General features: G+C 44.3%; 3 protein-coding genes and 1 long non-coding RNA gene across 12 annotated transcripts in view; 3 read left to right on the top strand and 1 right to left on the bottom strand.

Moving 5' to 3' along the window:
- Positions 1–699, top strand: part of WDR35 (WD repeat domain 35) — a 31,056-nt gene extending 30,357 nt beyond the window's left edge. For all 4 annotated transcript variants that reach the window (XR_014944272.1, XR_014944271.1, XM_085542232.1 and 1 more), the window contains one exon: positions 364–699. Coding sequence is in view for 2 of the 4 variants with exons in the window: in XM_085542232.1 (XP_085398358.1) it covers positions 364–511 (148 nt within the window). In the remaining 2 variants the exon portion in view is untranslated. The remainder of the gene's footprint in view (positions 1–363) is intronic.
- A 251-nt stretch (positions 700–950) lies between these two features.
- Positions 951–2,737, top strand: TTC32 (tetratricopeptide repeat domain 32). The gene is made up of 3 exons (XM_015859588.3): positions 951–1,086; positions 1,164–1,324; positions 2,436–2,737. The coding sequence occupies exons 1-3, from the start codon at positions 962–964 to the stop codon at positions 2,561–2,563; spliced, it is 414 nt and encodes a 137-aa protein (XP_015715074.2). The 5' UTR covers positions 951–961; the 3' UTR covers positions 2,564–2,737.
- A 1,699-nt stretch (positions 2,738–4,436) lies between these two features.
- On the bottom strand, positions 4,437–20,844 carry LOC107312296 (zona pellucida sperm-binding protein 2-like). 6 transcript variants are annotated; one of them, XR_014944273.1, is made up of 23 exons: positions 20,666–20,844; positions 20,513–20,571; positions 20,309–20,401; positions 18,554–18,681; positions 17,005–17,151; positions 16,089–16,160; positions 15,049–15,216; positions 14,862–14,958; positions 13,795–14,012; positions 12,622–12,775; positions 11,522–11,730; positions 10,230–10,347; positions 9,166–9,371; positions 8,445–8,562; positions 8,199–8,365; positions 7,978–8,078; positions 7,777–7,898; positions 7,304–7,382; positions 7,020–7,203; positions 6,814–6,937; positions 5,727–5,823; positions 5,421–5,522; positions 4,437–4,881 (listed from the first exon to the last, which is right to left on the bottom strand). XR_014944273.1 is itself a non-coding variant. In XM_015859592.3 (23 exons), exons 1-22 carry the CDS (start codon positions 20,692–20,694, stop codon positions 5,440–5,442), a joined length of 2,745 nt encoding a protein of 914 aa, XP_015715078.2. In that variant the 5' UTR covers positions 20,695–20,844; the 3' UTR covers positions 4,437–4,983; positions 5,421–5,439. The 6 variants fall into 6 exon arrangements, 5 of the variants coding, with proteins under 5 accessions (XP_015715078.2, XP_015715076.2, XP_015715079.2 ...); XM_015859592.3 differs by having other exon boundaries at positions 4,437–4,983; positions 7,304–7,354; XM_015859590.3 differs by having other exon boundaries at positions 7,304–7,354.
- Positions 6,321–16,137, top strand: LOC146761578 (uncharacterized). Its single transcript, XR_014944275.1, has 3 exons — positions 6,321–6,446; positions 9,655–9,730; positions 16,005–16,137. It is a non-coding gene; the product is annotated as an uncharacterized LOC146761578 (long non-coding RNA).
- Positions 20,845–21,068: the final 224 nt, after the last annotated feature.

Here is a 21,068-nt window from a genome sequence, read left to right as displayed (position 1 = left end):
ATTAAGGTAATCACATTACTGTGTTTGCATCACCATTGTGGTGTGATGCAGATGTGAACAAGTGAATGTTTAACCTGTATAACGTCTGCAGTACATTGTGAATTACCTACATCTGTACATTGTGAGATGAGTACTGCAAGTTAAAGAATCGGGATGAGGAAGGCATAAGAGGAAGTTCTTTGGAGCAACAGTTGGATGCAATAGCTTCTAATAAGGAAGAAGCACCTATCTGAATAGAGAAGTAGAACTTAAAGTATCTGTAAGCATGCAGATATATACAAGTAGGGTTGTTTTGTTTTCAAGTTATTTATTTTAGTGTTTTAAAACCATGCTTTTCTTTATCTTTTATGACTTATGAAACAGCGGAGATGGGAAGCTTCCAGTCTGTGTTGCCACAGGAGACCCTATCCTGGAGTATCGGTTCTGGATGTGCAGCGTGTGTAAGCACTGTATGAAAGCCAAAGAAAGAAGCAATTACAACTTCTGTCCCCTGTGCCACTGCTCAGCATAGTGGAGGATAAAGGACTGTGTGTCCTCCATCTGTTGCAGCTCAGAAATAGACCTTCTAAAATGATTATTTTTGTACGTATGGCGTTTCAAAACTACACTGCCAGTTCTGCGCTGTCACAGACAGTGCCACTGTTACAGTAATGCTTCAAGATAACCTGTTTTCCTCTGTATTAAAGGCTTAAGGTAACAGCGTTCTTTTCCAGTTGTGAACTGAGCCTCATTTCGAATGGAGGCTTTAATACATTTGAGTGAGCCCGCACTAAGCCGTCCATCGTATTGCACAAAGAACAAACTCGGCTTTGCGTGCAGAATGACTTTATTACATATTTTATTACATATTTTATTACATATTTAGCGATTCTGACACGCCAGGCTTTTCTCCATTCCTCACAAGAGGAGGCGGCTCCCCTGAGGGGCCGTGCCCGCCCCGGAAGTCCCCACACAGCCCGCCATGCTGCCCAAGATGGCGGCTGACGGCCCGGCTGAGCTGCTGGCGGCGGCGCAGGCGCAGTTCACAGCGCGGCAGTTCGGGGCGGCGGAGGAGCTGTACAGCCGCTTCATCGCGGGGGGCGCGGGGTACGGCGGACGGGGGCGGGGGGATGCGGGGCACCAGCCGCCCTCACGGCTCTGAAGGCCGCTCTGTCTCCGTGTAGAACCGGCCGCGATCTCGCCACCGCCCTCAATAACCGCGGGCAGATCAAATACCTCCGGGTGGAGTTCGACGCAGCTATGGAGGATTACACGGCCGCCATCCAGAGCCAGCCCGCCTTCGAGGTGCCCTACTACAACCGGGGCTTGGTGCTCTACCGGCTGGGTACGGCCTCCCACACGCACCGCCTACATGAGTGACCCGGGGCAGCCTGACCACAATCGGGCGGGGCGACCCGACCGCGACCCCTCAGCCCTGCTCCGAGCCGGGGGGATGGAGTGCTCCACCTGCGGGAGCCTGCGGGCTGTGGAGTCCACGGAGATGATCAGGGGCTGGAGCACCTCCCCTATGAGGACAGGCTGAGGGAGTTGGGCTTGTTCAGCCTGGAGAAGAGAAGGTTGCGGGGTGACCTCATTGCAGCCTTTCAATACCTGAAGGGAACTTACTCCCAGGAGGGGGGAAAACTCTTGGAAAGGGCTGACAATAGCAGGACACGGGGAAATGGTTTTAAGTTAAAAGAGGGAAGATTTAGGTTGGATGTTAGGGGGAAGTCCTTCACTAGGAGAGTGGTTAGGCCCTGGAACAGGCTGCCCAGGGAGGTTGTGGATGCCCCGTCCTTGGAGGTGTTCAAGACCAGGTTGGACGGGGCCCTGGGCAACCTGATCTAGTAAATGTGTATGTTTGGTGGCCCTGCCAGGCAGGGGGGTTGGAACTACATGATCCTTGAGGTCCCTTCCAACCCGGGTCATTCTGTGATTCTATTATCTGTGATTCTCTGAGCTGGGGAAACAGTGGGGAGATGCGGGGTCTGCAACCCCAGTGTGATGGGGCTGTGGCTGGGAATGGGGATTGTGCAGAATGGAGGAGGCTCAGGGGAGATGATACTGCCCTCTGCAGCTCCCTGAAAGGAGGTTGTAGCGAGGTGGGAGTCGGGCTCTTCTCTGAGGTAACAGTAATGGGATGAGAGGGAATGGTCACAGGTTGCAGCAGGAGAGGTTCAGGTCTGATGTTAGGAAACATTTATTCTAAGGAAGTGGTGAGGATGCATTGGCACAGGCTGCCACACAGGGGGTGGTGAACTCACCATCCCTGGAGGTGTTCAGGGGCAGAGGAGATGGCAATGAGGTTCATGGTTAGTGGGCATGGTGGGGATGGGTGGTTGGTTGGACAAGGCGATCTTAGAGGTCTTTTCCAACCTTAACGATTCTATGATTAGAAGCCCTTCTTCTATTTTATATAGGTGCAGTTAACAGATGTTTTTTTCCTTTTTGGACAGGTTGCTTTGATGAGGCCATGAAGGATTTCAGGAAAGTTTTAGAGTTGAACCCACAGTTTGAAGATGCTGCATTAAGTCTAAAGCAGGCGATTCTTGACAAAGAAGCAAAACAAAAGCGAGGTTATTGAAAACTCAGCTAATGGTGGGAATGTGTTTTACTGAACACTTCAGTGATCTTTGTCACTGATGGATGAAACAAGATCATTTATTTATGTTCACTGTGCTCTACTGGAGAAACGTCCTCCTTGGGTAAATAAGTTAAAAATGTATTATAATTTGAAAATAAACTATTTTTAGATATTGGGTTTGTTTGTTTGTTTTGGAAAAGTGTAATTTTAGATCTCTGTGAGTCACGTCATTTTGTTCAGGAGCACTTGATATAAAGCTATTGGAAGGCCAGCAGCACCTATCAAATTATGTTGCCCAAGGAGGCTGTGGATGCCCCATCCCTGCAGGCATTCAAGGCCAGGCTGGATGTGGCTCTGGGCAGCCTGGTCTGCTGGTTGGTGACCCTGCACACAGCAGGGGGTTGGAACCAGATGATCTTTGAGGTCCTTTTCAACCCAGCCATTCTATGATCTAAAACATCTAAATTATTAAGACTGACATTTGTGAGAAGTACAGTGATAATAATGATTGTCTCAGTGCTCATCTACATGACGGTTGTTTGACTTAAGCTAAAGGCTGCAGAGTGTTTGTGTATTAAGAAAAACTGCAGACCTTTATAGGAGAGACCAAATGCACCTTTCACGAGGAGTTCAGTCCTTTATAGGTTCATTCTCTTCTAGAGCTACTTTTACATTACCTATACAGATAGCAACAGAACATACCTACTTTTTTAATCCCAAGAGAATAATCCTAATGTTGATTCTCCTTCCTGTGGTGACGTGGATGATCCTGAAGCCTGTGCAGTTAGTGGTGGAAACATTATGGGAGCAGATGCCGGTCTCTGAACTTCTTTGCCTTCTTTCTGCGGTTCCCTAGCAGTCATACCAAGATTGCTTTCAGCTTTGGGACGAGTGACTAACAGCTGCAGTGGACAAATTAAGTAAATACGATGCGTGATGGCGTAATTTAACCATTTACAGCAGTGCTGGCCCCTATGGGAAAGGCAGAGGTTCGAAAAGGCAAATACAACATTCAGAACTTGAAACAACTGATAGAAGGACGCGTTTTGTGTGTTAGTGCATTAGTGTAGGTGTGAGGTAGAGGCTGGATCTGTAGCTTTCACATGTGCTGGAAGGGCTGGCTGCTTCACTAAAGCACAGCATTGGAAGGATGCATTCAAAAAATGCTTTTTAGGTGAAAACAAAGTGATGAGCCTCCTACTGTGAGCACCAAGAATGGGGACTGTGTTGCCTCAGCAAACACACGTTGGGCCAGCTGGGCTGTGCAGTGCTAGAGCCGGACAGCAGAGCGCAGTGCATGTACAGCAGACAGGAACACATCTGCCAGGCTGCTGCTGGAGAGAAGCATCCACATCTATGCACTGATCAGGCTGCATGAGCTGCACAGACCCACTGAATATATACTACACTTGTGTGTGTTGTCAGTCTGAATTGGCTTCAATGCAGTTGCCACGTCTTTGCTGCTGTTGGACACAGAGTCATGCTGCAGTCCCACCTTCAGGTAGCGTAGGCTGAGATTAAGTTAGGGGTGATTACACATCTGATCCATCCCCGATCTCTGGAAAATAACCCTTCGCATTTTATTATTCTCTTACAAAATGTTTTCTGTGCACAAAGACAATAAATAATCAAGCAAGTTGCCCATTATGCTGATGTTAGAGCTTCTCTTCTCCCTCATTTTGTAGGGATAGGGGAGACAAAAGCAGGGAACTAACAAGTTTCAATGCAGTATTACAATAAAAAACAACTGGTATGACATTGTGTTGCATGTGGAGGAAGCCCTAAGTAGCAGATTGCCTGACTCTTTGGAGCCAATGGTAGAACACCAGCCGGTTGCTGTTGCAAGCTAGCAAAGAGATGTTCTGTGCTTACATTAGTTTGTATGTATTTTTATTTGACTTTTCAGATTTTCACTTTACATTCACATGGAGGAATTGGCAGTCACTTCAAGAAGCAGCCATAATCAGGGTTGGAATACATTTAGTTATCTGCAAATCCATATTTCAACAGCTGGAAGAATAATTTTCGTGATCTGCAAGTCCATATTTCGACAGCTGGAAGAAGCAAGAAGTGTTATTTTGAAGCTTGGGGTTATTTTCTGGTACGTTTTCTTTTTGTAGTCACTTCAGAGAGACAACAGGTTACACCATTTGCTAATCCTGTTGGCAGACCTTAGTGCTTTCCAGTGTTGTAGAGCTGACCTGAGTCCCACAGTCTGAACTTTTCACTTCAAGCAAGATAGTTTTGTAATCACTGAGAGGTAGCTTCAGTGTCTGGATGCTCGTTTAGAGTAGCCAGCGCAGCAGAGCCTTTGGGTGCTGTTGGAGACACACAGCAAAGTGATGAGTGAAGCTGGAGCATTCGGTGAATAGCTCTGGTCCTCCAAAGACAGATGAAGCTATGTGGTGTGCTCTGACATTCTGGGGGGATTTGGATGCAGTGATGTTTTGTTACACTTTGTATCTAATATTTTGAATCCATTTTCTTTCAGTTGAATCCCAATGACTGCTGAAGACAGTCTGGTTGAAAACATGCTGAAATAGCATCTACCAGGTTTCTAAAACTGCCTTCTACAGCCTGACTCCAGCATACCCTGCTTTACTGCTGGCACCTTCTCTAGAACTGTACCACTTGTGTTTTGCTTAGCAGGTAGCTCTCCTTCCCTTTCTAATGGGTTCAAGCTTAGGCCAGGAGACCACATACTGCCTGTTCCCAAGTTCTAGTTCTAAATGCTTTTGAAAAAGTAGCAGAGCCAAGATGGAGACAGTGTCCCAGAAACTTAAGGTCTCATGGTATGTAAGATGTGTGACTGAAAACATGGTGACTTAAGTGGGTACACAGGGCCAAGAGTTCTTACCAAATTCAATTTACGTGCTTCATCTTAGGTCTGGTTCCACAATCCAAACTGGTCCAGCAAGTACATAACCCTGGAGATGGGCTGAATTGTGACCTGGAAAGGCTGAGAATTAAACATATTTGTGTATCTTTTCAAGAACATATAAATGCCGTACTTCAGTGCTAATGTATTAAACTATGAGCTGAAGGTAATGTTACAGAATCCACATTCAAGACATTTCAGATGCCAAAATCAAGAGCCCTAAATCCCTTGAAATCATCAGGCCAGGAGTGCTTTGCAATGGATCTTTTTCTCCTGAGCACTTACTGTTCCTCTCTGTGCTTGGGCTGCACTGTCCTCTGCAGGGAACGCCAGGCAGTGTGTTGGCAGCAGAGCAGACTGCCACTGAACAGTGCACGTACACCTGAGAAGAAGAAGAAGAACCATTTGGTCCATATGAGATCCCTCCTGCAGAGCACTGTTCTGCTTTTTGTTCGCCTTTTCCAGAAGTTACAGCTGAGTAGACTAAGGTTTGTCTCAGCACTTGCATATGACACCTTCTAGCTGAACCTGCTTTGAATTTCAAATTTGGTGTCAAAGAAGCCCTCAGGCAGTTTGGTAACTGAGAGGCTGGGACGAGAGAAGTGAAAACCTCATGAGCCCCGGTGAGGCTGAGTATCAAAGCTAGACAGAAACTCAATCTTGCGCTAGATGCAGCTGCCCGTTTAGGAAGCAGCACATGCCAGAATTGCATCATGTTCATTTCTAGCAAGTTCACAAGTTGAACAGCTCAAAAAAAGGCCAAGTCAAAAAATCATGTGCTTAAGCTGCCTAGACATCGGTGCTGCCACGACTTGTTGAGCTAGAATTGACTCAACTGGGTACCCGAGGAACAATGCGCTCCCAGGTGACTGTCCTGGGTTTTCTTTGCTCTTCTTACAGTGTTGAAGGAAAATATTTTCTCCAAAACGTAAGGCCAGACACATGTGCCTCTGCTTCCCTGCCTACTGGGCTGGCTTCTGAGGAGGTGCCTGACTGGCTGGGCAGGTGAGAGACAACAGGGCTCAAATTCTAGTTGCCTGTTATGGTGTGAAAGTTGAGTTTTCTGTTCTAGACATTTTCAGTTGAAGTGCTGTGAATACGTCCCTATAAAAACTTAAGAATGCCACATAAAGATCATATTTACATACCAAACTCCTTTGTTTATTCCAGACAGTCCAATTTCAAGGCACTGGAATCATGTTGCAGAGGGGATTTGAGAACTAAATGAAACCTACACACCAGTCAGGCTACTTGGGCTGGATACTGGATAGTTCTTAAGGTCTGAGGTGTTTAAATTGGCTAGGTTTTTCATTGATCTTAAGAAGTACTACAGATTAGGTCCATGAGTGGTGGATGATTTACTTAATCTTACCTGTTCCAGTCGATGTGTCAGGGTCCTCACTGCCAGCCTTTTGAAATGAGAAGGGTGTCTCACTCTAGAGCTAGCAGCTACTGAGCAGAACTCTGCAACATACTCACTGCCATTAATCTCACACCTATTTGAGAGAACAGATCAACAGATCTAGAAGAAACCATAGTTCCTCAGATGAACGCATTGGTCATTCAGTTACTACTTGCCCATCCACAGTGATGTTCCACCTTGGGGTGCTGTTGAAATCTAGAGACCCCGTCACCCAACAGTTATCCAGGTATAACTCAGCGTCAGGGCTCTCATCTTTCAGCTCCACCTCAAGAAACACAGGTTCTGTGAGTCGCTTGAGTATTGCCACATTGGGCTCATAGAAATCCATGAAAGATTCACCTTGAGAAAACATAAGGAGATGTTGTTGTTGGGTAGAATTTTATTTAGATCAAAGCATATTTGGAATTTTTCTGTTTTTGTTTTTTTGAAGGAGACTTACTTTTGGACACTCTTGAAACTACATTCAGGGCTTGTCTTATCCTTCTGTGTACTGCAGAAAAGGAAATGTTGCTGATGTTCTTTAGTAGAAAGCAGATTAGGAGTGAAAAAGTCACAGTAGTTCCAAATTTTAGGAAGATCATAGAATCACAGAATGGCTTGTGTTGGAAGATACCCCAAGGGATCATCCATTCTGACCCCCCTGCCACAGGCAGGGCCACCAAAACTGCAGATCTGGAACTATACCAGGCTGCCCAGGGCCAGACCATCCAACCTGGTCTTGAACCAGGTTGATGGGGCATCCACAGCCTCTCTGGGCAGCCTATTCCAACACCTCACCCCTCTCTCTGTGAAGAACTTCCACCTGACATCTAATCTAAACCTTCACTCCTTGAGCTTAAAACTATTCGCCCTTGTCCTATCACTACCTACCCGAGTAAAAAGTTAATTAAAAGAAAAAAGATAATTTCCTACCTGCAGAATTTGACCTTGGCACTACTGTACCAGAGCCGGAGGGATGTGATGCGGAAGGCTTGCTAATGAAGGCGCCTAGCATCACCGTCTCTTTTGCTCGATAGTAGCACAAGACTGTCAATCTATAACAGGAAAAAGGGTAATTGATGTGTTCTCCTTCCACCGCCAAATGTGCTGTCAGTGAGCAGCTGCTGCTCCTACCTGTAGTCTGGGTCTCTTGTGATTGTCGGCTGGCTCTGTCCTGGAAGAGTCTCTTTCTCATAAGAGATTTCATTTTCGTAAACAATGTGATCACCTTCAAACTGTGCATATAGGAAGCTCGTTAAAAACTGAATCATTTCAGGTTCTGAGGCAAGGAAACAAAAGAGAAAATGCAGAAGAGACAGAGGCAGAAGATGTATTTGTTCTGGCCACGGACTTACCCTTACTGAAGTGCCACAGGTGGTGACATGGAACTTGAAGAAGGCATGCCCTTTGTTATAGTCTTTAGGCTTGCATGAGCTATCCCTTAGTTGGGTTCTACTCATATCAATGCCAGGAACTGTCTTCATTTGAGCAGATATAATTACAGTACCATCTGGGTAGCACACTGAGAAAATCAGGGTTGGTTATAAACTCAAGGGGAGAAGTACAGACCTCTTTGTTGATTGGTCATTTTTTCAACTTACATATAAATTCTGGGGAATTAAAATTGCAGCTAACGGAGAATGTCTGTAAGGTCTCCATGGTTCTCACTTTCCTTAGGGCAACATCAAACCTTGCTTTAATTTTCTGGAGGGACACTTCCTGTGAAGGAGGGGATGGAAGAGATCTCCTGTTAAAGCACTTGATCAGTATGTCCAAAATTCTGCTCTTTAGCTTGTGCCATTTGAATACCAAAAAGTCATGAGAGTTATGCCAGTGTGACGACTCAGGCCTGACACAGCGTGGAGGCAGGAGTTTTCTGCTATGAATTAATTTGTCACTGTCAAAGAGAGATAAATTTTGGCTGATTATTGTAGAATGCTCCAGATACTTACTACCACATCAATTTTAACATGTCTGAAAGACATTCCTTTAAAGGGAGCATCAAAGCTGTGTTGAAATACATTTTCTAGCTTTGTGCAGATGGGACACTTTGTCTCTTCTTACTATTAACCCCGAGTGATCTGCTTTGAGCACTTGGTGCGTATCTTTGAGCGACAGCACTGCAGATCATATAAAACATGGCATTACCAGAAGAGTCTATTGATAACTCTTGTCCTCCTTGTTCTGGCTTAGAGTCATTCCCTCTACAGGTTTTCCTGTACCTGTTACACTGTGACACTGCAGGCTGTGGCACTGTGACTGTACCCGTGTGGGCAAACAGTCCTATATGCTTTAAAGAAGGCTGTTAGGCAGTTCACGTACCTCATAGATGACTCCCACAGCAAATAGAGGTATTTGCAGGATCAGATGGGTAGCATTGGTAGTTGCGAGGTACCCATTTGTGAGTGCAGTGTGCCTGTTCAGAAGCTTGGTACCAAGATACAGGTTCCAGTACTGGTGCAGGCCAAAAACAGGAATGACAAGATAGAGGTTTTCTTCATCGCAGTAACCAATTGCTTCTGGTATTTCTGTGGGAGGAGGTGGGATAAAGAGTTAGTAGTGAATGAGGGTTTGCCTCAGGCACTGATCTCCATCTCTCAGTTTTGCACTGGCACTGCAGCAGTGTACACGTGTACTGGCATCACTTATGGTCTGTTGGCTGTGCTACGGATGTACAGCTCACAGTCAGCAGGATCTGGAATCCTCATATTTTAGCCTGGCCCACCAGCTTGCTGCCAAGATTGCTCCCTGATTCAGTAACACAAGATGGACTATGTATGTACATTCATTTTTTTGGTCCGCCTTCTTTAGGTTGAGCTCAGAGCTACATCAAAGATGGAACAGGTCAGCGAAGAGACTCTGTCACCTTTGGGACATCCAAGATCTAGTAAGTTTGAAAAAATACCAACTGGACCTCCTGGCTGTTTCAATAAGCTGCTAAATACAGATCTTAGCAGATGATTTTCTCTTTATAGAAATGCTGTCTTTGGAGTTCACAGCAATTTATTTGAGTCATTTGCATTTGTCCTGGATGCAGAGGCAGAATCACATTCGAGGACAAACTGAAACTCATAGCAATGTCTGAAAGTTTTGCCAGTAGATGTATGTTCAAGTTATGAGGCATCTTGTTCACTGAGTTTGTAAGCCAACTGCTTTTACACACTGGTTTTTATAGCTCTCAATGTCTCGAGAGCAGATTGTCTTGCCAGTATGCAGAAGAGCTGCCATCAGAAAAGCAGCAAGTTGGCCTCGTTACCAATAATGAGCTATTGAAGGGTGGGGTTTTCCCAAAAGCTCTCATCCTCAGCCTAGCTCCACTGTGAGTTCAATGAAAATCTGATCCGTGCTGTTGATGCAAAACCATTTAATATTGTGGCAAAACTTACCGATATCAGCAATCGCACATTCCACCTCTGCAGAATGATAATAGGGTATCATCTCTGGGCCCACGCTTATAGTGTAGTTAACAAGGAGGGTGTATTTTGTTTCATTTCTATTCACATACTGAAAGAGAGAGAAGTATAAGGCTGTGGTAGCAATGGCTTCCAGCACAGACAGGGATGCATATCCTGAGCAGCACTGAATAATCATTCTAGCACTCTCCTCTCCCTAACAAACAGCTTTTCTCCAAAACTGTTGGCCTAAAACTATTCAGAAATCTGGACTGGATTCAACAGCTCTGTTGGCCAAACATAAATACGGAGAATGTAGTGCTGCTCAGAAAATGGAAGCAGAAGCCTGCTAATGAAAGAGCTCAAAGAGGGAGGTAGAGGTCCAAATCTGTACATTTACCATGGTATGAACGCAGGAGAATGATTAATTGGTAAGGTAGAAGATACAAGGAGATCTATGAGAAATTTCTCAATATTCTCATTTATTTCAGTAAAAGTGCCCCCGAAACTAAACCTGCTGTTCAACCTGAAAGAAGTACTTAGCTTTGCTGAAATGCTTTGGCTTCCTTTGCTCCTTAATGCAATTTAACTGTGGTTTGACTGCAGCCTGAAATTATTTCCCGTGTGTTCACAATGTTGTTCCTTGTAACAGAAAATAGCATTGCAGCTCTGCGTGATTTGGTCAAAAAGGTGGCAGAGGTGCAGCTCAGCGTCCTCCCACTAAAATGAGAGGCTGAATTCCGTCTGCAAGTTTATGCTTTTTACAAACATTTAGATTGCAAATGGCCTGAAGCTGAACAAAATTACAGTTAGAATAACCTGAGTCAGCCTGTACCTATCCGTGTGGTGCTTGCCCCGTGCCAACAGGCAAATGGCTCTGCATAAACAGCAGGTTCGGGAGTTGCTAGATGCCGGTAATGGCTGGTTTGCAGGATTGCAGTAATTGATTTATTTTTGCAAGGCTCTCCTGTTTCAAGGGACAGCATTTAACAGAGATTTGACAAACCTCTTCCTGCTCAGCACTGTGCTTGGAAATTAGCTGTGCTGACAGACACTAAAGGAAGTCATATTTCATACTATCTAGCTACACTTGATGCTGCGTTTCTCCCAGAGGTCGAGGGAGAGCAACTTGCAACATGCAAACCTCTAATCTTAATTCAGATGAGTTCAGGATCACTGACACCTTTACGATAAAGGAATGGTTGTTGATTAATAAGAGACAGACATTTGTTCAGCAAAAGGACTGCCCTACCTCCTCCCAGCAGCAGAGATCTACTGTATCTTACCTCCTTTAGAACGTATGGATCATCAAAAGAGACTTCCAAGATAAATTCTTTTGTTCCATTAGAAAAAGGAGTTTCATAAATGTTATACCCATGGCGCTGTGCTTCTCTGAGGGTAAATGGCACGTTTCCTATTGTTATTGCCACCAGAGAGACATCAGGAAGAAAGTGTCCAAATGCAACATTAAATATCTTTTCCTCTGGCAGAGTATCTGTAGGGAGAGAACATCAAATTATTGCTGATGTGGATCAAGTAACTAAGACAGTTGGGGTGGCCTCCCATTCATGTTCCAGGAAACTTAGCCAACAGCCATCTCTTTAATGGCTCTGATTAATGACTGTTTGTATTCTAGTCAGATCTGAAATACTCTGAGTACATGAGAATTGCTTCAAGCTGCAGGAGATTAACAACAAATACATACATATATACAACCTCATAGAAAGCGGGTTTGGTAACTTTCTAGAGGTGCACTATGACATGCAATGACTTTCCAGCCATGGAATCTAGAATCTAGTTCAGCTGCATAAAATAGGGGGAATAATAATGTATGCTAAGGGGCTCTTTTTAAATGTATTTTCTTTTAAGTATCAGTTATCCAAATATCTCAGAAAGATGTCTAGTGCCTTAGTGCATTGGAAAATATCACTTTAAAAAAACCACCATTTCTGCACCACTGTTTTACATGACGATTTCAGTATTTTTCAGATAACAAATGCAAGCTGGTTTGGGGAGAAAATGCTATTCATGGACACTGGCTTCAGACAGCTCTCCCCCTCAGGGTGATAACTGCATAATGCAACATCTTTACTCTAGATCTTTATTCTTGGGAAAAATATCTGGTGGTTAGAGTGACAGAAATGTTCTTATCAGCAACCTAAAACTGTCGCTTCATCTCATAAATACAGGAGATAAATGGTACACTTACTTGTGCTAAAGGTTCGTTTTGTTTTTTAATACCCCAGATCTTGAGTTTGGCTAGCAAATTGGACGTGGGAGTTGAGAACATTCTGGTGAACGTCAACATGTGGCAAAGGTCAAATGGAGCAACATACATTGCAGCAGAAGGATGAGACCAGGAAAGTCAATGAGAAGAATGACTTACTGTTGATAACAGTTGGTATTTGTGGCATGAATGGTGTAGTGATGGATTTGATGACAGTATACTTAGTGGTTTGCCAGTCTGCATCTGTCCACGTGTGCTCCAAGAACAAGTCAATGCTGTAAATGATTCCGTATACACCACCACATACAGAACTCTAGGAGGTAAAATCTGTGATTAGGCCTTAATACTCAAAGGCCCAGTGAAAGAATGATGGAATAAGGTTTAAGTTCTTGCACTAGAAAGAGAAAATAGTATTGTAGGGAAGTTTGGGATGGATTTTGCTCTGTTGGGATCTTGTTTGTTTCTTTGCCTGCCCCATTTGTCAGGTCCATGTTTGGCTCACAGCTGCTGAAATTCTTAGTAAGGCGGTATAGGGGATTGGACATCCTCAGTAAATTTAGTAAATAAGTTTAGTATTTGCATGTATTTTCCTTTTTAGTTGTCATTGGGCAATCAGTTGCATCTCTCATTCTGTCCCATTTTGCTTGGAAAGTTTATCAGCATTTCCAGCACCTCTTCAGACTAAGTGTGTCTGGTGCTACTGTGCCCATGGTGATGTAAGTATCCATTGATACACCAAGAAGTTAACTGCTGAGGAGGATAAGTCCAAGTCACATCACTGTCACATTCATAACTTAACTAGCAAAGAGTCTTGTGAGAATACTGCCAGCTCCGTTTTTACTTTTAACATTTATTTGGTCTCTGCTGCTGTGCCTGTAACCATAGATTGACATAGATTATACTATGATGTCCAAAACAAGTGGCTGGGCCTGACCTGTGTTCTGGCAGTAAACCCTGTTCCATGTTAACTCATGCTGGCTGCATGGATGTTGTCTGGGAAGCTGCTCATTGACTGGGCCAGAAGTATTCCAGGACCAGATCTTAATGTAATACTGTAGATGATTGAACTGCAGTACCCAGGAGCCCCTTCTAATTTATTAGCATAGACATTATCAGGAAAATACAGTCTCTTGCATCTACCGTGCTTTCTAATCAGAGCTACTTCTGAGAAAGTGCTTTTGAGACACAGATAGGGAGTATCTAGGTCTTCTGGTATTTCTTCTATCTGAGAATTTTAAACAGCAGTCACTTTTTTGGAACGTGGCTTGGAAATGTTTTCTGTGGTGCATCATCCATCTAAAATGTATTAGTCTGTGACAGGTTCATACTAACCTTTAGTTTTCCTCCTTCTGCTCCAATAGGGATAGTTATTTCAATGTGTGTCTTGTTGTGCTCCAGTAAGTAGTTGTTCCTGTCTGGGTTCACTATATGTTGGCCGTCGACACCCATTAAAATGGTTTTAGACAAAAAGGTGGATTCTTGAAGCACTAACGTGGGGATAACACTTGGCACAGTCCATGTGAGCGTAGTATCAGTGAAGCTGGTACCATCTGTTGAGTTAGATAGACAGTCCTAGAAGGCCGGGCAGTTGGAGTTACTAGTGAGCCTTCCCTCTGCAGTGGTTGTTTTCCCTGACTCTTTTCCACTAGAGCACCTCTACAGCTTTCACTAATGAAACGTCTTGTAGGATATTACCAACTGATAGCCTTTCTGCCATCAGAACCCTGGCACTTATAGTAGACTTCAATTACCAGTCTTAAATGAGCAATTAGTTTATTAATTACGGACAGTCATGCTCCCCCTTGTCTGTTCTGTTGTCTTTTTTGTCCCAAAGTTTTACTTTACTGGCACAGGAATGGGACACAGAGCCACTTGCTTGGATTTTTGGCTTCAAGGCTGTGACAATTTATGATACCCTTCTTCCTCACTGATTGATCAGATTGTTTGTTCAGACTGAGCTGAGAGACAGAAGGTACAGCTGCCCCTATTCTGCAAAATGACAGACTGGCTCTGCATCTCTACGGAAGAGGACTAGGTGAGTCCCAAAGACAGAGAGCTTCATCCATGGACGGAGTTACGTGACAGTGAAGAGCAAAAGGTGCTGAGGTTAGAACAGGGAATGCTCCCTGGACCTTCTGCAGTAATTTTATTTGTCTCCAGCTCTAATGTGGGAGTCTGAGAAACTAGATTAAGGGCCAAAACTACACCAGGAACACAAGTAATGTGTCACAGCAGGGAACAAACATGTTTGTCCAGGACTGAGGCCATGGACTCTTAGCTCATGCTGCTCAGAGGGCAGCTTGCAAACCTCTTCTCTTCTCTTACAGAGTAGGTTACAGACAAACAGGCTGTGCTTCTTACTAGCTACCTAGGTAGTAATTTTTGGTGAGCAACCTTACCAAGAGGGCAGGAGACTGTCATGTCAATCAGCAAAAGCAACCACCGCTGCCTATACATGGAAGTGGAAGTGATCATGTTCATATCTGTACCGCCGACCTGTTGGGATGCATGAAAAAAGACAAACGGATGTGCTAGGGAGGCGGTGGAAGAGCATGGTTTTGTTTCCAAGTGAGAGCAGCAACTCACCACGCTGATTTCAGATTCATTGCTGTGGTAGGGAGCACGGAGGTACACTCGGGAAAGCGTATTATTGAAGCTGTAGCCCAGCCTTGCGGCATCGCTTACCAGTATTCTCTTTCTCCCTGATGGAGAAACAAACATCAGTTGCCATACCTGGTATGCAACATTCTTAGTCTGCAAGAGAGAGAGATGAGCTGCATCAGATCAAAGACTACCAGCATCTAATAAATAGCTGTGATGTCATAGTATCTATTTTATTACTAGGACGCAACTGGCCCACCCAGGCAAGAAACATGCTTGATATATATAAAACTATGGAGTTCTATTGGTGGCCTTAATCACATCCCATTGGAAAAACTGCCTGCACAGTTATTAAAATAATTGCCTTTGTGTCTGTCAGTTATTGGAGCAATCCAGTGGTCACGTTACAGATGAACTTTTATCAAAAGTGGCCACTCTGTGTCAAAGATAAAATGAGAGAAATGTCTGTAGAGGTCTACAACGGTTTCCTTCTCAAATGGTATCCATGTGTGGGGGGAGGGGCAACCGAAAGGAAAATGGGCATATAAAGAAAGTGAAAGGTTAGAAAAATAGAACAAGCATATAGATTTGCCCCCTAATACTTTCCAGCCTCAAATTATTTTCAGCTCAGAGTCTCTTGGGCTTTCTGTAGCTTCTTTGTATATCTTATTGGATTTCTCCATGTGAACATTTCCAGGCTATCCTTAACACCAAGCAAGATTTAAGGAGCCACATCTTTGGCAAGCTGTTTGACAGATTCACTACCTATTGCATGAAGAACTGCCTACCTTTGTCTGTTTTGTACTCATTTCCACTAACATAAGAAGCATATGGCTCTGCTCTCCCTCCTAAATATCTTTTTGCAATCTAGAGCTCTAAGAAAACTTGAGAGCATTTTTGAGTACTTGGTGATGTCTTTGTTGTATCCCTTTTTTTGACAGAGATGGGAGCTGTGCCCCGAGCATTACTCATGAGGTTACCAAGAAGAAAAAGGCTAGAAGCTGTTAGAAAAGACTCCTTCATACCTCTGGCAGTGCTGACATCCATGCTACGGTGTAGTCATTTGAAACCGCAGGGACATCGGTCTTCACTGACACCTGGAAACACAGAGGCGACCATTTGGAAACAAACAAATCTTCAGCATTATTGCAGGCATGGCAGGCAGGGAGAGGGCTTTCAGATTTCCATTATCTGTATGGATTTATCAAGTTGCCTTCTCTGCAGGTGATTAAAGTGCATCCTAAAGGATTCTTTTCTCTTTTCAGTTCTGTTACCTTAAACTGGAGGTCAAAACCATTGCATTTTAGTTATGCGTGCATGGAAGGAGTAGTATCTTTGTGTATAACCAGGTAAATCAAAGGTTCCTGTGTCATAATTGGCAAGCCATAGACTAAACCATACTGTAGAGACTTCCAGAAGCATCTAGTTCTCCTTGCTGAAGATACAGGGAAACAGGCAACTTGCTTTAACAGAGCTGGTTCTGCCTTACCGTGCAGGCTGGGCACCCAGAAATGCTGGTAGAAGGTTGAACAGCCAAATCTAGAAATAGGCAGACTCTAGCTCACAAGGGGTGTCCTCTGAGTTGTGTGATGCATTGGATTCCAGGTTTTAATATTTCATATAAAAGGCTAACATTCTTGTTTGTGCTGCAGCACTCTATAACATTAAATTATTGTCATGAAGAGGTCAGACTGCCTCACTGCGGATTTTCGTATAGGGTCAAGCTTGCAGCATCTGTATACTTAACTGAATTTCACTGCATGCAAATGCCTGTGGTGGGTAAATGTTTTATTGATAAGCATCCACAGTTGCACCCTATGCTGAATAGCGGTGTGCATCCTGTGCATGAAGTAAAACCAACGTGTGATGGGAGTTTGTGGAGGTTGCTGTGCTTGGCAGAGAGCTTGGATGTGGCTTAGCCTGTAGTGGGAGAACTTTTACCTCCATGTAGTTTTCTTCACACACAATTTCTCTTGAGGCCCAGGAAGAGTAGGAGCAGTACATAGGGTAGGTGTAGGTCACAGCTGCCCTCATGCTTGCAAATGAGGAGACCTTAATGTTCACAGTCAGTGAAAACAGCTCATCTGCCTGGGAAGGAAAATGGAGATCCAGCAGACTGAGTGGAACGACATGCTTGTACACTGCCAGGAGCAGCTGCACAGGGCCATGCACCCCAGTGTCTTCATTCCAAGGGGACTGGAGAAGACCTGAGTGCTTGGAGGAGCACTGAAGATGTGTTTACAAGGATGAATACGAACCTACTGTGAATGTTCCTCCAAAATGTGTCCCTGTCTTAAGCGGTTTACATGCAGGGTCTTTCTGATCCAGAGACCTTTTCTCAGTAATTACAGCCTGTGTCTTGGGTCTAATCTCTGTTGTATCCCTGCCCCAGTATTAAAGTACAGCTAATCAGGGGAAGATGCCTTCATTGACTATATCATGACAGTCTGTTTGCCTCCTTACAGAGCCAAAGTGCCAGAGGTTTTAGTTTGACTTAAGGAGCTCAGATCTGTTTTACAAATGCTGTTTTGTGTTACTCTTGACTAGCTCCATTACAAGGTCTTCTTGATCCTTCAGTCTTACAGGAGCTGAATGTGAAGCCATAGACTATGCTTCTATCTGACATGGAAATACATTTATCTACAGAAAAACAAACAAAGGCAAAACCCTTCTGAAAAAAAAATCGGTCTGAAAATCTTGGTCACTGTGCAGCACAGTGTACACCCCTCGTTCATGTTAATGTGAGATTTCCCCATACATTTGTACCTTATTTTCTCCCTGGGGCTTTCAGGACAAGCCAGAAAATACATGGGCAAGATAAGAAGGTTTTTTTCTGGTATGTTCTGTTTCTAGGTTCATTTAGTTTTGACTAACATTTAGAAATTAGAAATCCAGGCTAAAACTTCATACATATTTTAGGAAGGAGTGAATCACCTTCCGGAGATGCCTGATTCTCTCCATTGACTATTGTGGAAGCATAAACAACTAGTTTAGACGAGACGTTATCTTTCAGATGGCTAAAGTTACACCAGGCAAATTTGGGTCTAATAGATGTGAGTGATCTATGTCCCTAGGCATGTGTTAACAGGCACATTACCACACAAATTAAGCCAGGAAATAATCTGCCAGAATCGCACTGCAAATGTTGCTTTTTCAAGCAGATGCCTACTTCTTTCCAGAGAGGCTTTCAAGAAAGTCTCTGGCAAATCAGCAGTAACAAGGATGTGCTTGGGGGCTGGCAGCTCATCACCAGCATTAGGCTAAGTGTCATTTCATGGGGAGAGGAAATCCCACGTCAGTCACACTGAACGAACATCATACTGAAGAGACACTGCGTATTAATTTCTACACACCATTGACACTAGTTCAAGTTCAGTACTTCTTGGGTTCTCCAAACATGTTGTTGGAATGCCATGCAATATCCCAGTCTTGCCTTGCTGGAGAAGATGTACTGTCTTGAAGTGGTTTTAGGCCCATCTGTAGGTCTTACCTCGTTGGCCACATGACAGCCAAGCACTGACGCGCGGAAGACAGGGTTGCCCCACACATCTTCTGACAGGACATAGCCACAGCGAGATGCTAGTTTGTCATCCAGCAGGACGGGGCCAGCATAAGGATCTACAGAAAAGGGCATTGGGAAATGACACGTGGGTCGGAAAACTGAAGGCAGCGGGTTGAGCAGAACTGAGGCCTCCTCACATTGCTCTCCTCAGAAAAGAGGTCCAGCTGAGCTGGGTGTGCTCCAACGTGTTGTTAAGAAGCTGGCAAAGCTCTGCTGGTGTGTGTTAGAGTGCATGTGATAGTCTGGCATGTCTCAAGCTCACCCAGATCACATACACACACTTTAATGCCCACTGCGCTGTGTCCAGAAGCTTGTGCCACAGCCCTCTTGAAGCACTATTACAGAGTTCCTCCGAGATATCACATATGTTTCTCCTTCCCTGATTTTGCTCTCAAAAATAAAGAGCTATGGGCCATCCATTTCTAAAAATCCTCAAGATGCATTTTGGACAGGCAGTTCTATGAGTGGGTCAGGTTTGCTCATCTTGGCAGGATGCTGTGTGCTGTTAAGCCTATGGGAGAGCCAAGTAACAGGCACATTGGGAGCTGGCTGTGCTCAGCTCTTGATGCTGGTAGAATTAACGACATCATATTCTGTTAATTATCTGCTTTTCTGATTAAGGAGCTATTTTGGTCTTGGGTTAGACACAAGAATCTGTACAAATAGATAGGGTTTAATTAGCTGCCATTGTAATTTCAAGATTTATCTGTCATCTTTATATGTCGAACAGTACTAATAACTGCTGTTTCAGTAGATGTATTCTTGCGGCCAGGATAGACTAAGCAGATAAGTGAGAGGAATTTTGGAAGAGGAGAAAATAGCTTTCATGAGACCAACTGATAGAGCTGGAAGAAACAAACAACCTTTTTGTGCCTGAAGGCTTGTCTGTTTTTTCCAGCAATATCAGTTGCTCTCATAAAAGCTATCACTTCTCTCCACACCCTTGCTGTACTTGACTTTTTCAGTTCTGCCTCCAAATCAATCAAAAAAAAAAAAAAAAAAAAAGCTCAAAACCCAGGAAAAAGTGGACTGATCTCAACAGAAAGAAATCTGTTTTGGGGTCAAATTGCATACTTTGTTCAATTCAATGCTAACATTTTCTGTTTTTCATCTTGGTTAAGTAGATTTTTGTTTTCCTCAGCAAAATGGAGACCATTTGTTCGATCTGATACAGGACAGTTTGCTAATATTGTGATGCTGAATTAAAAAAAAAAAAAGAAAAGAAAAAAATAATCCTTCATTTGCTGAAGTACTTGCTCAGCTCTCACTGAGAGTGTTTTCTGAGTGTTTTCTGGGTATTACCCAGCCAGTACTGCCACAGTAATTTATGGTGTCTAGGATGTATTCAAGTTGCAATCTCTAGTTTTCCTAGTGAAAAGTCTCAGCATAGAAAAACATGACAGCCAAATGGCAGCCCTTTGTCACTGGACCAATCTTCCTTCTTTCCTTTGGCAAGGTACATGTAAGGGGCAAAGGGACTGTGGCTGTAGATACAAGCTTTGCTCATCAGTAGGGTTGCTGGCCAGACTGAAATGTGAGAGGCTGGGTATAGGTAGGATCTTTTGGGGTAAATGAGCAGCTAATTGCGACATAGATGACAGCAGCATCTAGATGACATGCACAGTGATCATGTAGGTGATTCCCCACCCATCACAGTGCTCAGGGCAGCCCCTTGTGACTCACCATTGATTTCCAGCTGGAAGAATTTCCCCTGGAGCAAGAGTTTATTCAGTTTCATCCAGAAAATTCTGGAGTGGCAACTGCTCTGTACCAAACCTGGTGAGGGCACACGGAGAGGAGATAAGCCAGTGGGACAGAAGGACAAGAGACATGGCTTACTACAAGTGAAGTAACCATCCTCGCTTTTCCCACTGTCCTTTCACCAACCTGGGGGAGCAATCTGCCTCTCTTGTCCCACACAGAACAGCAAGAAAAGCATCCAGACCCTGCGTAAACATATGTGCAAACAACCGGGTGAGCGATGAAAAAAACCAAGATCTAGATAGAAAGTGAAAGAAGCAGCAACAAAAGCCTCAGTACCTGCATAGCAAGTAACTCACAGCTTCCATCAGCCTGCAGAGACCTGCACATGGGCAGCGAAGTCCTCCTGACTGAAGGAAACTAGCCCAGCTGTGGAGCTCAGTCACACTCAGGGAGAAAGGTAAATCTGACCTTTTACAATGGAGATTGCGCTGTCTCCTTCAGACCCTCACTGCTGCAATGCCCTTCGATGTTATCTGAACTGTTGGCAGTGGGAGGCAGTGTGCTTAGCCCCTGGGAGGGCAGAGCACCCTCATGCCAGCCGTTCCTAAGGTCAGGGGCTTCTGCTGAGCCCAGCTTTAATGAGAGCAGCAGGGGGTGCTCACAGCTTTCCCTCCAGCCCTGGGAAGCAACCTTGTTCCCGGTAAAGCCAGTGGAGTAGCTTTGGCTTCAGGTCTCAAGT

Source organism: Coturnix japonica, chromosome 3 (genome assembly GCF_054131305.1).
Source record: "Coturnix japonica strain WE chromosome 3, WE-NBRP24, whole genome shotgun sequence".
NCBI classification, from domain to species: Eukaryota; Metazoa; Chordata; class Aves; order Galliformes; family Phasianidae; genus Coturnix; species Coturnix japonica.
The sequence above is the reverse complement of the archived record's forward strand: the minus strand, read 5'-3'. Positions and strand labels throughout refer to the sequence as shown.